The following is a 15,706-nucleotide window of genomic DNA, read 5'->3' as shown; positions in this document are numbered from 1 at the left end:
TGTGAGACTGAGAAAAGCTATAACCATCTGAGGCAATAACAGGTGCACATATTTAAGACCATGGCTACTGTTTGACTGAATACAGTGAAATGTTTGTGGTAAAGTTGGGTAATATGGTTATAAATAATATGTTTTAGAAATAGATAATTTAGCTTCACAAAATTATTTGTCTAAACAAACCCAATAAAGACCTATAAAGAGCCCCCCAATATCCCCATTTTTCATCATTTCTGAGAAAAGATAAAAGTTACACTTCATCAAAACATTCGACAAAATAATTGCCCTTGCATTGAATTTCTTCTTATTCTAGCTTCCTTTTTTACTGTTCATTAAAATATACAGGACAGGAAATAAAGGTTAACAAATAGATTCACTTTGACACTGACATCAATGTCTATCTACAAACAAATAAAAATCAAGAATGCAAAATGAACAGTCAGTATATTGTCCTGTCAGAAGTGACATCACATCGGTAGTGACTGCACCATACTAAACCATAACTGATTCAAAAGACAAGGCTGCTCTACAGCTGCTTTGCAATTCTGACATAGTCAACAATTAAGTGAGTGAATGATTACACTTGCTAATTTTTTGGCTACAGGCAACAGTTTCTCCTCTCCGTGGCAAAACCCCCCAAAACAAAACATCCATCCATCCATTATCCGTAACCACTTGTACTTTGCAGGTTTTTCGGAGCTGGAGCCGATCCCAGCTGACTTTGGCGAGAGCAGGGTACACTCTGGACAGGTTGACAGTCAATCACAGGGCTGACACCTTTAAGCCACATCTACACTAATATGTTTTTATGTTAAAACGGCACTTTCAAATGAAAATGATCTCTGTACACACCAGCATTTCAGCACAGTTTAAGGATTCATCTCAGACCAAACTAACATGACTGGAAACACATATCACATAACTATTAAGTGGGCACACACGTGAGGAGATATTTCTTTGCTTGGACTGATGACAAGGTGGAACTGTCAATGAAAGTAACCTGGGTACATGGCGGTAAAGGCAGCAAAAAAACAGACTGGGAGTTGTAAAGGATTGTAAGCAAGTACCGGGAGCATTATCTATCGCCAGAAGAAGGTGTGGTGGTGGGAAAGGAGTACCAACACAAAAAGGATAAAATCACAAAAGGTATGCATGTTTTGACTTGAAAAACTGTGACCGATAAGACCTCATCCTTGAGAAAACCTGGGCTTCATTGTCTTCAACAAGTTTATGTGTCTATACTCTCATATATATACTGTATACATTCTTATTGTTTTATATATATATATATATATATATATATAGATATATATTGTAGCATCACACACGTAGTTTATACATTACATTATAGCATAAGGCACAACATTTTATGTTTACACAGTCAGTAAATTCTATTATAATTTTTAAATGTTTACATACTTTGCTAATTGTTTTTATTACGACTGTATTTCTATTTATATTTTTACATACTGTGCTCATCCTTGTTTCTACTTTTTATAACTCTTTACCATTGGCATCAGAGCGACTGTAACAAACCTAACGGATCAATTAAGTATTTCTGATTCTGGTTCAGCGTTTTCAAAGGTGTCCTGCTTAAGGGGTTCCTAAAGACCGTAGGGCTGTAAACACAAGGTCTACATGTAGCAATAATTATCCGTTTTTAAAACAAAAACATGTTAGTGCGAATGTAACTTTAGAGATGGACAGTAGCTCATGCTCACATTAAAGTGAGGCCCATTATCTTTGGACTATGGGAGGAGCTGGAGAAATCGCAAGCTGACATAGGGAGAAAATGCAAACCCCACACAGATGGGGCTGAACAGTTGACCACTGCACCACTGTGCCGCCCCCCAAAATAAAATGCTTCTAAGATAGCTGTGTCCCATCACCGTTGTGTGAGAACATGGCAAACCAGTTGGCAATGGAGTCTGGCTGCACTTGAAAACATTCTTTCAAGCAATGCCTCCAAACCTGAGGGGTGCTCACGGCAAAAAGTCTGCGTCACCTATGTTCCATCTTTGAACGTCATCATGTAAATATTTTATTGGGTGCATTTGCAGGTGAAGGACAAGCAGAGAGACGACTCTGATTTAGATCATAACACACGCAGGCACACAGAGACATGCATATTGACACCTCCTTGACCTTTTGATAGCCACAGTGAGACATCATCTTTTAGTTTCAAATCTGCCACTTTGCTCCGTGTTGACTGTAAAATGATATATAATCTTTGCTGCTCTTTCTCTGCTCGTTGGAGAGAAGACTGAAAGGACTCATTTTGCAGGCGTTTGCATAAGTGTGTTTAAGTATGCATATTATCTAAGCAGGAATATGAATGTATGCGTGTTTTTATCTATGACTGTGTGTGTTTCTGAATATGTCCTTGTGATGAACCTGAACGAGGGGAGCCAGACTAAATCACAGCTCTATCAGCAGGCAGACACATCAAGCAGCGGACAGGCAACATGTCTCAGCGTCACTCATGATGTGGGATCACTGAGTGTCAACAGTGGGACGGCTGAGAGTTATTGGAGGAGAGTGAGGGTTAGCAGCATGGCGTCAGACTGGCAAAGTCACAAAGACAACAAGCAAGACGTGTCATCTTCGAACTTCATCAAGTGTAAAGAACGGTCTGGGGAAACTGAAACTTTTTACAACACTTTTTTATGAATTTGGCCATTTTTTTGATTGTGTTGTGTGTGTGTGTGTTGTGTGTGTGTGTGTGTGTGTGGGTGTGAAATAATATATGTATGTATGTATGTATGTATGTGTGTGTGTGTGTGTGTGTGTGTGTGTGTGTGTGTTGTGTGTGTATATATATAGTCATTTCAAAGCTATTATCTGCCAATACGGATGACACACCGATAATATTGTGCATCCCTACAGGTTATCAATGTAACTGTTAACTTCTGTTGTGCATTGGAAAATGCACTCCATTGAGAGCATGTCTTTGATTACAATGGTTCCACACAAAAATTGGTGGAAAAGTGGCACTCTATAGTTTGAATAAAAATATTTCTGTTCGCCTTCTTTTTCACTTCCAACTGGGTTTGGCTAGCCTTCTGGTCCTATCGCCTACATGCTCGTGTTACTTGCCCTGCCAGACTTCTCTTTAGGGACACCGCCGTGCTCTCAGATCTCAGCAATTAACCTCTTTAGTGCAATGTCATTATTACCCACACAGATGGTGATTAAAACTACTGAGCAGTCCTGTGATGCCAAGGTAGTTATATGACATAATGGGACACAAAAGTGTTGCAGTGTGTCATTGGTGGCACTGCTGCCTCAGAGCAACAAAGTCTTGTGTTTAAGTGCTAGTCTGGATTTTCTAATGTGAAGAGATTGCTCGCCGATTTTTTGAGTTTTTCCCAGGTTCTCTGGTTTCCTACCACAAGCCCAAAGCCATTAAGATCTGGCTGAAGGTTTGTTTATTCCACTGAGTGTTTAGCTGGAGTGAAAACACACATACTCAAAGTTCAAATAAGACAAAAAAACATTTCCATAAAAAAATCCCATACTTAGTTCAAGAGAAAAGTTGGATCATTTTAGATAACTCAACTATGTACAAAAGCGATCGAATTTGAAAGGATAAGAAAGACCAGTGACGAAGGGGTGAAATCCAAGAAAAAGGCTACCGGGAAGAAATATTTACGAGCACAAAAATGAAAAATAAAAACAAAGATCCTCAGGGAATGGTCCATTTGGACTGTTCCTGTGTTATATTTTTCAGCTGCACTATTGCCTTTTCATTAGCCGGGCATTAAGTGTTCATTACAGATCCATTACATCCCCTTTAAGACTGCCCTTTTCACTGCCCTCCTCACTAATGGACTCAGCTCCACCAAAAGCTAAGTAGCAGCTTTCCATTCGTTTGCTTTTGATCTGCACTCAGACACACACTCACACACACATCACACATGCTTTCCTCTATGCACACACTCTTGTGCCTTTATCGCAGATAGTCAGCCCCGTACACACACGCCTGGCAAATAAAAAATAATAATGGAGCACTGGCTCAGGGTTGTAAAAATACAAAAACACACATGGAGCTCTGTCATCTGTTTCATTTCCTCTGTGGAACCGGTTAAAGCAATGTGACAATAAAGAACCACACAAATGTGCTATTAGGCTCATAGGAAATTAGAGGCAGGACACAGGGTGGGGCTCTGTGTGTGTGCGTGTGTGCGTGTGTGTGTGTGTGTGTGTGTGTGTGTGTGTACACCACTCGAGAGCCACAGTTCCTCATCTATGGTAACTATGTGCGTGTGTTAGCATGTATGTGCGAATTTTTATTATTTTTTTTGCTGTCCAGGACCAAGCCTGGTTGTATTAGCATTTAGCAGTTTCTATGACAGAGAGGCTAAGCATAAACATATCATGTCAGTAGTGTAGACAGTGCTAGTGTGAGTGTTATAAGGGCAGAAAGCAACTAAGATTTTTTTTTCTTATTGGCCCATCAGACTATCTCGACTGGAAGAGCTGTGTCCTAATCCTGTTTAAAGTAAAAAAGGATCACTTTAACTCTGTAATTCAACCTCATTACCACTAATCATATTTATCATTATACCAAAGTCAGCTGTCATCTTATTAAAGGTGCTGTATGCAGCAAGAAGAAGACAGCTGATTGTTGAGTCTAAGGAACTCTCAGGTGGTCAAATAGCGATTCTTTGAGTTGGTAGCAGACCCCACCACCAACCTAAAGCATCAATATTTGACAACCTGTGAAAGACTCAACAATCGACTATGTTTCTCCAGAGTGACATTCAACACTTATAAATGACAGTCACGTACTGAGAAAAGATGACTCATTCTTAGCATATTTAATTATTTTTATAAAAAGTCTAGGGATAAGTTTGTTTATATGTTAAGTAATACAAACATGTATTTTGTATTTTACATGTATTTTTGATAATCTCTAAACCTTATTAAGAACTGAGGGCTGCGACTGGTTATTTTCATTATATATTATGCTGCCAATTATTTTCTTGATTAATCAAGTTTGTCTATTTAATCTTAGAAAATAGTGAAAAAATACTCTTTCCAAGAGTCCAAGTTGACATTTTAAAGACATTCAATTTATAATGACATCAAATAAAACATCAAAATAGTTGCCAATTCTTTTTTAACTAATTTTCAACTCAAAATATAATTAGCAGTGCTAATTTAATGCTTTTTAAATTTATTTTACACTTGAAGGATTGTGGCTCATAATCAGCTGCTCATTTGCATTTTTCCCCTATTTTTTTTTTTTTTTTTACATTTTCTATTATCCCAGGCATTTTTTAAACTGTGCTCATTGCAAGAAGATGTAGAAGAAGCTCACAATAAATTACATTGAAGTGTGTCTTCTTGCAGAAGGGAACATCAATGGTGGATGTGTATGGAAAAAAAGACTCCCAGTAAAAATCAGTTCAAAACCAATCTGCTCCATCTGTTAAAGCTGCAAACGCCTTAGAAGAGGGATAAAAGATAAATAAAAAAAACCCCAACCTACTCAGGGTATACTATGGATGATTAATAAATAATATAAACTGGAGTGCTACATACGTTCTAATATTCTGACTCAACTAAGTTGCTGTTTAAATGTTGTCAGAATTGAGTTTTACTGAGAAGAATACTGCTCTGACTGGTAGACACTTTTAAATGAAAACCCGAGAGGTTTTTGCTTGTATTTTCTCTTTTCTCATGCACAGGCTTTTAGCTGTCACTACAAGTAATAGCCAGGCATGCCAAATACTGTTTCCTGAATAAATGAGCGACTCAGAAAATCCATCAATGTGCATGAGTTCTATTAAACATGCTCTCCTGCTTAGCTTTTTTAAAAATCAATATTCTTTAAGTTGTCTGTACGCCTACGAAATTTTAACATAGGGTGAATATTTGTATATGAATGGATACAAAAGCGTGTCAGTGTTACAGGAACTTAAGAACCATATTGATGGGACATTCTGAGCCTTATTAACTAACAATGTATTGGCAGAGTGACATAGAAAGTAATATTAATGGATTTTTGTGCATTCCTGTTATAATCTTTCTCATACATCTACATCCAATAAGAGGTATTATGTTGCCATGTAAGCCCTGTTTTTTAAAGCTTGCATTTGTTTACATTTTGGCATTTTCACATCAATTAAAGCGTGTTGAATTATCTCAAATTATCAGATTACTATAACAAAACAAAGTGGATGATTCTCATCAAAGTTCTAAGCAGCATCTTTTTTTCTACGATTTCTAAGCAGGTAAACTGAATGAACATTTCGTATTTATCGTATCTGCATGTTCAGATTTGACTGAGCAATGACTCTTTGGAAAAAACAGTGATTTTTGACTAATGCTGCCACAATCAGGGGCAATGGGCTAATTATCAATATGTCTGTATTTAGGCTTATATCATATGTATGCTGGTACTTTCTGATAACTAGAAACAGTGACCAAATTATTCATCAACCAATCCTGACAAGCTGAGATCTCAGTTTTATTAAAAGTGTAAATATTGGCCTTGGATATGTGTAGTTACTTAAAAACCTCCTCTGTGGTGTTTAGTACCTGTGTTTCAGGTATGATGGGACCATCCTCAGTTGAACTTCTGTAAAACGTAGACAGTGGAGAGGCAACGATGACCGGACTGGGTCTGATGAAACCACTCAGGTCACAGCTAGGAATGTCATTCTCCTCCTGAAACAGTCGGACAGAAGTGAGCCAGTCAGTCTTTTCATTTACTGAGACATCGATTCATTGACTGTGAAACAACGAGCTCATTAGTCACTTAGTTAGTCAGCCAGTGAGTAAGTGTCAGTCACATAGTGAATACGCAAAAATGAAAAGAATTTTTACCACAGCTAAATATCATCATATTTCACATAGTAATCAAATACTTATTCATAAACTGTGTGATCAGTCAGACAAAAAGGCAAAGATGAAAGCTTGAAGACGGTGTTAAAGGTAACTTGAACATATACAAGTGCAGTTCCTGTCAGGCTGCATCAATCCGTAAGCCCGTGATGACAGCAGTGACACCTCTCACCTTCTTCATGACCAGTGTGTCCATCACATAGAAGACGTTCCACGGCACCCACACAGTTCTGTACTGAGTGAGGAATGGAGCACGCTCAAAACTCAGTGTTAGGGATGCCCCACCATTAGCCAGGAGATCGAACCTACAACACAACAAACAAGTTCAGTATACTGTAAGTGCTATAAACCACGGCTGTCAGAGGAAGAATAGAGTGAATATCATTACCTATGAGTGTTTGTACTGCATGTGCATATCCTTACATATCCATATGCAGCTAACCACGGAGCAACCTTATCGTTAACATTGTTTGCATTTTTGACCCTTATCATTACCTTGTTTATATTTTTGGTCCTTATCGTTACCTTGTTTACATTTTTGTCCTTTATAATTACTCTGTTTACATTTTTGGCACCGATTGTAAAGCTTGTTTATACTTTGGGCCCTTATCATCAACTCTGTTTATATTTTGCCCCCTACCATTAACCTTTGTTTATTTTTTTGGCCCTTGCTATTAACTTTATTTATACTGTGTTTGTGCTAATTATCATTAATGCTGTTTATATTTTAAGCCTTTACTGTTAACTTTGTTTATATTTTTTGGCCCTTACCATTAACTTAATTGATACAATATTTTTACCCCTTGCTGTTAACCTTGTATAGTTTTGGCTCTTATCATGACCTCTGTTAATACTTTTACCACTTACCATTAACCTCACTTATCATTTTGGCCCTCACCATAAACCTTGTTTGTATTTTTGGCCCTTATCACAAACTATATTTATAGTTATGCCCCTTGCCATTTACCTTCATTTATATTTGCAGCCCTTGCTTTTATATTTATTAATAAAGTATTTTTAGTGCTTACCATCAATCTTGTTTAAATTTTTGTCCCTTAGCGTTAGCCATGTTTATTTCTTGGCATGTATTATTGGAATTTTGTGTATTTTTGACATTTGTTAATTGATTTTTTCTTTATATTTATTTATTTATATTTCCCTTGAAATAAATAAAGGTCCAGCTTATCTTATACATATGTTGTGTAGTGTGTGTGAGCAGCTCTTTGCACATATTTATTCTCTGTGTTATGTTATTTATATGTATGTGTGTGTGTATGTGCACTTGTGTAGAAGATTTTTGTGTGTGTGCATATACTGGAGTTTGTGTTCTGCAGTGATTGATGCATCCTTTTGAATCCAATGCATTTCCAATGCAGGAGACTTGCAGTTTCACTCCTGCAAACATTCACACCTCTTCAACTGATGTGCTTGAGATTAAAGATAGAGTCTGGTATGGATGGGGGACACAGCAGAGTATAGAGTAGATGCAATTCAAAGCAATTCAAGTGCTCTCTCTTTGTTTTGCTGAACTGGCTTTTTAAGAAGAGTTTTATGCAATTTGTTAAGCACTTTAAATACTTTATTTTTGAAGTAACCTCCTGCACTTTCAGGTGGATATAAAATTTGCTTCGTTTCTGAACTTCAGTCTGTAGAATATTAAGTGTTGATATTTTGTGAAGCATTGGGCTTGTGATAAATCATATTATTTTTAATTTAGTTAGCCACACAATGGATGAAATGTGTCAATGAAATAGGCTGGTTGTTTAACTAAGGTTTTGCTACGTGTAGCTACAATAGGTACTCTACTAGAGTCATGATTCATATTTTAATATTATTATCATTATATGGTAATTAAAGATGCTCAGAAAAACAAACAATTGGTAAGTCAATAGCACTATGCATGTTTATGCTGTTTGCATTTTTGCCTGAATGTCTACAGATTATGAATGCATAAAAAGGAGTGCCAGTTGTTGCAGGAATATAATAACCATGTTGTGTTATAAGGAGTGTCTTATCTTCTCTGTTTTTTAAGCAGACTTATGGTAACGATTTTTCTTTAACAATGGACACATTGGACTGAGTGAAGTGCGCTGATTCCAGTAGTCTGCACATTTTGGGTTGTGACTGTGAGACAGGGATACAATTTCTGATATAAACTGTTTATTTAGCAATTATAATAAAAGAGGTGGAGAATATCTTCTTAAGACAGTTTTACTTCACCTGTAAAACCAGTAGAACTGCACTTAAGGGAGGCAAAAGGACACTAAAAAACCTGATGTAAATAGTGTGCCAAGAAGTATAGTGCTGCACAGCTGGTGGTTGTTTGTCTCAATTTCAGACTTGAGGTAATAGGTGAAAAAGATTTGCAATCAGAGCACTGGGAGGTACAGTATATTTTGTCTATGCATCATTTCTCTTACAGTTTTACATTAACAGATGTTTATTTGGTTAAATGAGAAGTCATAATATCTATTGTAAGAAATGAAGAAAAGGTCAGGTGAAACCATTTTAGGGAATGATGCAAGATACATATAAAACAGAAGGTTACACATATATACATATACATAATAAATAAATACATACATGCCATCCTTGCGTGTTACAGTGTATCCATGTTCGGGATAGTGGACAAAGGTCACGTTGACTCCAATTAGAGGTGTTCCGTCGGCTGTCAACACCTGACCTCGAATAATTGACACCAAGCTGAAAAGAGAAAGAGAGATGGCAGAGAAAGGCTATGTTTAGTAAAGCTGCATCATTTACAAAAGAAGCTCCCTTGTATTTTACTGTATTTAATTTAGAGAATTGAGCCATCAAGGACAGGAAATATCCCCTGGTGTCTTTGACCTGAGTCCCTGTGGTTGGGCTAGAAAACTGTCTTGGGGCAGACATGCAATAATACACTCACACACACTCACACACAGAGAGATACCACTGCCTTTCTTATCATCACTATTACTCCTTGTGAGGGGAATTGCAGAGTGCAGCGAGGCATCACTTGAAACAACAACTGTGGTGGTAACTGCTGAGCTGTGGGAGTGGGAGCACTGTAATGGGACACTGATGTTACTACAGCTCTCAGAGCATGCCTGCACATCCTCGGTTGCATAGTTTTACACCCACCACAGCAATGCTTTTATATAACAACAGCTTTCCTATTTAGGTCAATAACTTCTAACTATATTCAAGGGGTCAATATGAAATTTTCTGTTGATTACAGACTTTTTCTGTTATTTGTTCTCACCATTCAAGACCCCTTCCTTGCTTGGCTTTTCTTTTTATGTAAAGGACATCCAATGTTGCTTCGATAATGTCAACTTAAAAGATCTGAACAACAAAAGTCATGGTTCATTACCTCTGACTATGACATATTGATTTTTCTGTTTGTCTCCATTAGATAATCTAATGGTTCAAGCTGGTGTTGACATCAGTCCTGACTGTTGGAGCACAATAGCTTAAAATCTGACCAGTGCAAAAAAGTCAAATTATTCAGTGCACCCCTGAGCAAGACAAATCCTCAGAAACAGTATTTAGACCATCATCGAACTCTGAATCACCAAATAAATGAAAAAAGAAACTAATAAAATGAAGTCAAGCACATTTATTGCAGGTTTTTACAGCCTGCAGAGTATTTCCAAACCACAATGGATTTTTTTCTGTGGGCAGAGATCTTATATAAAAATAATTATTAAAGCATAATAAAAAATAAAATATATTGATAAGCTCTGGCCAGGAGGAAACTCTTATCTCATTAAACTCCCATTACTGGATAAAAAACAACTTTAACCAGAATCTGCCTCATTTATCAGTCTAACCATACAAGTCATAGCAGTGCAGGCTGAAGCTTGTCAGACTTACTGAGTCACCATCATCATGGCCTTGAATTTTGTGCCACTGCAAAGCAAGCAATATCCCCGACACAATCACAAAGCTATGTCCGTTGAATGCAAGTCCATTATTCTTCCGCTTCTTTGGTTCCAAATAAACCCGCAGGCTGGGGAAGCTGGGTTTATGCTATCAGGCTGTGCGCTTTGCATTGAAACTGCGCTTTTCTTTTCACTTTCTCAGACCAGCCCTTATCACAAAGAAGTCAGACAGGGCAGAAAACATAAGCATGACCAAGTCCACTGATTAAATGTCTGTGGTTCAACTTTAAATAAACTTTGACTTTATGTGAATGTGTGTTATGCACCGCATGTGAATATGTCGTGTGTGTTCGGTTTGTAGTTTATAAAGATATTTTTTCTGTATACAAACAATCAATGCATGCAGTAGGGATGTAGAAAACTCATAGCTTAATCATACATTTTCTGTATATTGACATTTTCACTGTTTAAAAACAAATCAACTTAATGGAAAACAGAAAAATTACAGTCTAGAAATAAATGTGTAGGTGGCTCTAGGGCTGGGCAATATATCGATTTTAAATCAATATAGTGACATGAAACTAGATATCTTCTTGGATATTGGATATCGTATTATCGTAAATGCTGTCTTTTCCTGGTTTTAAAGGCTTCACAACAGTGAAGTGATGTAATTTTCTGAACTTACCCGACTGTTGTAGCTGTTCTAGCCTTTACTCACTTAGTCATTATGTCAATATTACTAATGATTCTTTATTTTAAATCTCATGTAAATGTTTTGTTAAAGCACCAAAAATAAACCCTACAATATTATTGTAATATCAAGGTACTTTGTAAAAAAGAAAAAGAAAAAAGGTGATATTTGATTTTCTTTCCTGTATTGCTCAGCTCTACATGTGTGACACTTGTCCTTGTCCTTGTCATTTGCAAAACTTTTTCCACCCTCATCCCCTGATAAAGTACTGTCAGCTACAGCCAGTTATAATGACATATGAAATTCCAGTGAGAAATGGCAGCTAGACTAGTAGTGATAACGCTATCCCAGACCACATAGTTAGATCTAGCATGACCTGTGTAAACTAGTCCCAAAGCATCAGCAGATGATAATAAATAAATAAAAAGTATATCAAGTCTATACTAATTAAGAACACAGTGGCTGACTCATTATGAATATTATAGTCATAATGGCATGTATGAAAAAACTGCTGTTTACCATCAACATTTACCAAACACTTTATAACTTCTTCACCAGATGTCTTGCAATAATGCAAAACCTCATAGTAAATGACTGAAGTGTAAACTGGCTGGTTTGCTTACAAAAAACAACGTCAATACAGAATTCAAATAGTAATACTGATTATTAGAGAGACATTCTGAACACTTGTTTGTAATTTTTTCTGCGCTGTGCTTCTTCCTGCAGATTCAGTGCATTGCCATCTATAAAATACAGGGTTCTCACTAAATCATTAAAGCTTATTAATTAAGCTTATAAACTCTGAGACAACAAAGAAAAATCTTTCTTAGGATATGTCACAATCATTTTTGTAATTCATGCAGTTTGTGTCACAGAAAGAGCTTCAAATGTAAATTTCTTTATGAGCTTACAGTCATTTCGGTTTGTTTTCAAACGATCGTACACACTCAGAAACGCGTTTATATGTATGCTCCTGCAAAGTTGCATTCAAATTTGTGCTTCTGCATGTGTGCAGACACTATTTGCCACTGAGTACGTTTGTCTCCTTCTACAAGAATGAGCTGTGTAAGTGTGTCACTGTTAGCTCAGGGGAAATTAAAACATAATTTCTTTGTCTCTTAAAGTGTAAAAGTGCCATTTTTAAACACCCTTTAACCACCCACACAAAACTCCTCATTCACGCGCACATGCAAGCACGCGCGCGCGCACGCGCACACACACACACACACACACACACACACACACACACACACTTTATTATTAGGTTGCAAGCCCATTCCATTATGGAAATACAGGACATTTTTATTACAGGGTGTTGGCCCTCTGCTCTTATGAAACATTCAGGCTAGCATAAAAAATGTGACAAAAGAAAAATGGCTGAACAGAATTGCCATCATGTTTCTTTCCTGTCAGTAGCTCTGCCTTTCACTCTATATTTTGCAGACTGCCACCCTCTCTTTCTCTCTTATCATATTTAATGAATGTTGTGTCTGAGGCAGATGTGGGTAGAAATGGCTTTTGGCAAATAAAAAACAAGGCAGACCTGTATTGTGATCTCTGTCTTACTCCCACTTTCTCTGTTCCATTCATCCAGACAGAAAGCAAAGCCAACCCGCACAACTGCTTATGATATGGTAAATAAAAGTAGGGTGAGTTATGACCGGCAGGCAGAAGAATTAAGAGTCAAACAATCACCGCTACATAAGGAAAAGAATTTGGAAAAAAAAGACACAAATTATTATGAGCCCACTCTGATGAAAAACAAGTGTTTGAATAAGTGATTTTAGGCAGAAGTCCTGCCTAGACATGCTGGTTTTTCCCCTATATGTTTATGGAAAGTATTTTGGTACAGCACAGAGCTAATGCCTGAAATGGCTAAAATCCACTTCATACTTCATGGGAAAAAATATCAACATGATTAAAGGATTTTTAGTATCATTCCTGGTGGTTATAACTGATATTTCACTCACCATTTTAATCATTCAGTGACTGAAGTTGTACAAAAAGTGACCCTTTAACCCTGCAATCGAAACCAAACTCTTAATATATGAAGCAAAGATGAACACGTAAAATTTCCTGAGTTGTCCACTGCACTAAAAAACTGTGTGCAGGAAGAAGCACTGAAAAATCTAAAAGATGTTGACAACAAACTAGTGTTTTCATCTCCATCACACATGGTTTGATATGATTTAAGTGTGTATTTTTTAACAACTTTTCTTATGTTACCCTACTTATGTCACTATATTCCCAGAACTCAGCAAGACAGAAAAAAAACACAGATAGAGACATGTTTACCTTCTATTGAACGGATTCTCTCCGGTGATGACGTGAGTGGATTCAGGACCAACTAAGAAGTGAATGCGCTGGTAGAAAGACCTGGCAGCCTGTGGAAAATAAAAGAAATAATTAGAATAAATAAATAGACAGATGTTACTTTCAATAAACCCTCTCTGGTATATTTTGCTTCATTAAAAAATGATGTGAATTTGTACCAGAAAATGACAGTTACACTATTTTTTTGACTCAATTTCTGTTTGGAGCTCTTACTTGCTGTGGAGCCAATGAGGACGGAGACTGGCTGAGCACCTCCCCCGGGTCAGGAGACCCTTTGCAGTATAACTGGTTCTGGCAGGAGGGCTGCAGACAGCAGTCTGGATCCATACAGTCAGCCAAGCCATCTGAAAAACACACACACACACACACACACACACACACACACATACAAAGTTATTATACTCAGAAATCTGAGAACGAAGGATCTGGAGTTGAAAGTACAGAGGGGTGTTGAATTGATGGTGGAAAAGTTACAGGTGGATGAGAGGAAGGTGGAGGGATGAAAACAGGATAAGGATGGATGGACGTGGGGATGAGGAGGCAACTGAGGGATTAAGAAGCAGTGAAGGATGATGGAGGGATTAAGAATAATTAACAATGCAAGCATGTGGCGAGGACAGAGGAATTAAGGAAGTAATAAGGGAAGGGAAGAAAGAAAGATAAAGATGGAGGTTGGTGGATGGAGTGGATGGCAACAGATACCATTATGAACTGGGGGGAGAATGGAGGACAAGAGAGATATTGGTTTGTATGTTAATATGTGTCAAAACTATGGTTGCACGATAGTATCAGAACGTCAAAATATAACATCAAATTGAAGTTGAAATTTTCTTATTTTGCACAATGAAGAAATATTACAGACATTGAAAACCAATTTATTTTATGTCTCCATCTGCTGGTGGGCCATCACTATAAGAGTATGCATAATATGACTGTAATTCAACTACAGATGAGACTTGATCACTAAAATTAGGTGGGTATAAACGTTAATATATCGATATCAGTATCAGTTATCAGCCAAATGAGTTGTTATATATCAGCGTATCAGATATCGGCAAAAAATCCTATATCGTGCATCCCTTGTCCTAACATCGATGGGTTTCTGAATAAATCAACAAAGGCAGAGATGGAGAGAATGTAATGACATGAAAAAGACAAAGGTGTGACAAATAAAACAAATAAACATAAGAGGGTTGGACTGACATATGGTGGCATCAAAGAGGTGAGAGAACAAAACGACAGTTCCCTTGTACTCTGGATTGTCTGATGAGGGGGGAGAGGAGCATGAACGAAGGAAAAATGGAGTGATGTAGTAGAATTAGTATGTGAGCAGTATGTGTTTATTAGGCGCTGCCAAGAAAAATAAAGTCAGAGTTAAGAAGGAAAAGAAGAAGGATGGAGGGTGGCGATGATGAAAAGCAGGGATGGGATGATGGAAAAAGAGAGATTAGGGAAGGGAGGGATAAAGAAAGGACAGGGAGCGAGAGAGGAGGAGGAGTGGGGCAGAGGAGCAGATGGGGAGATGGAAGGATAGAAAGAGGTATGCAAGGTAATAAAATATGGGCTGCCATTTGTCTTTGTTAGTTTATAAAAGCCAGTTGTACATCTGGTGAACAGGCACCAGGGACTGCCATTACACACACTCTCTCTCTCACACTCACACACACACACACACACACACACACACACACACACACACACACACACACACACACAAAGACTGACAAAGTAAACCCCTCCTCTCCCTGACTCTTCTGTCTTGTTTTCTTTTCCGTCTCATCTTCTTTCCTCTGCACCTTTCTAATTATCACACTGCTCTCATCAAGTGCTCTGGGGTTACAGCATGACATTATATCTCAGAGCATTATTTATAGGGTGGAACTGCTGAAACCTGATGTTTTGTTCAGTTCATAAATACTTTTTACTTTGACTACTTCCATGGCATTTTTTCAAATCCAAGGTTCCC

The 15,706-nt window shown here is 37.5% G+C and overlaps 1 protein-coding gene across 2 annotated transcripts in view; it reads right to left on the bottom strand.

The window, feature by feature from the left end:
* The window catches only part of tenm3 (teneurin transmembrane protein 3), a 266,761-nt gene that overhangs the window by 70,619 nt on the left and 180,436 nt on the right, over positions 1-15,706 (bottom strand). For both annotated transcript variants that reach the window (XM_042484304.1, XM_042484305.1), the window contains exons 18-22: positions 13,954-14,084; positions 13,702-13,790; positions 9,433-9,552; positions 7,022-7,154; positions 6,544-6,672 (exon numbers count right to left, since the gene is read on the bottom strand). In XM_042484304.1, coding sequence (XP_042340238.1) covers positions 6,544-6,672; positions 7,022-7,154; positions 9,433-9,552; positions 13,702-13,790; positions 13,954-14,084 — 602 coding nt within the window. The remainder of the gene's footprint in view (positions 1-6,543; positions 6,673-7,021; positions 7,155-9,432; positions 9,553-13,701; positions 13,791-13,953; positions 14,085-15,706) is intronic.

This window comes from Plectropomus leopardus, chromosome 4 (assembly GCF_008729295.1).
Source record: "Plectropomus leopardus isolate mb chromosome 4, YSFRI_Pleo_2.0, whole genome shotgun sequence".
NCBI classification, from domain to species: Eukaryota; Metazoa; Chordata; class Actinopteri; order Perciformes; family Serranidae; genus Plectropomus; species Plectropomus leopardus.
This window is presented reverse-complemented; position numbering and strand designations above follow the sequence as displayed.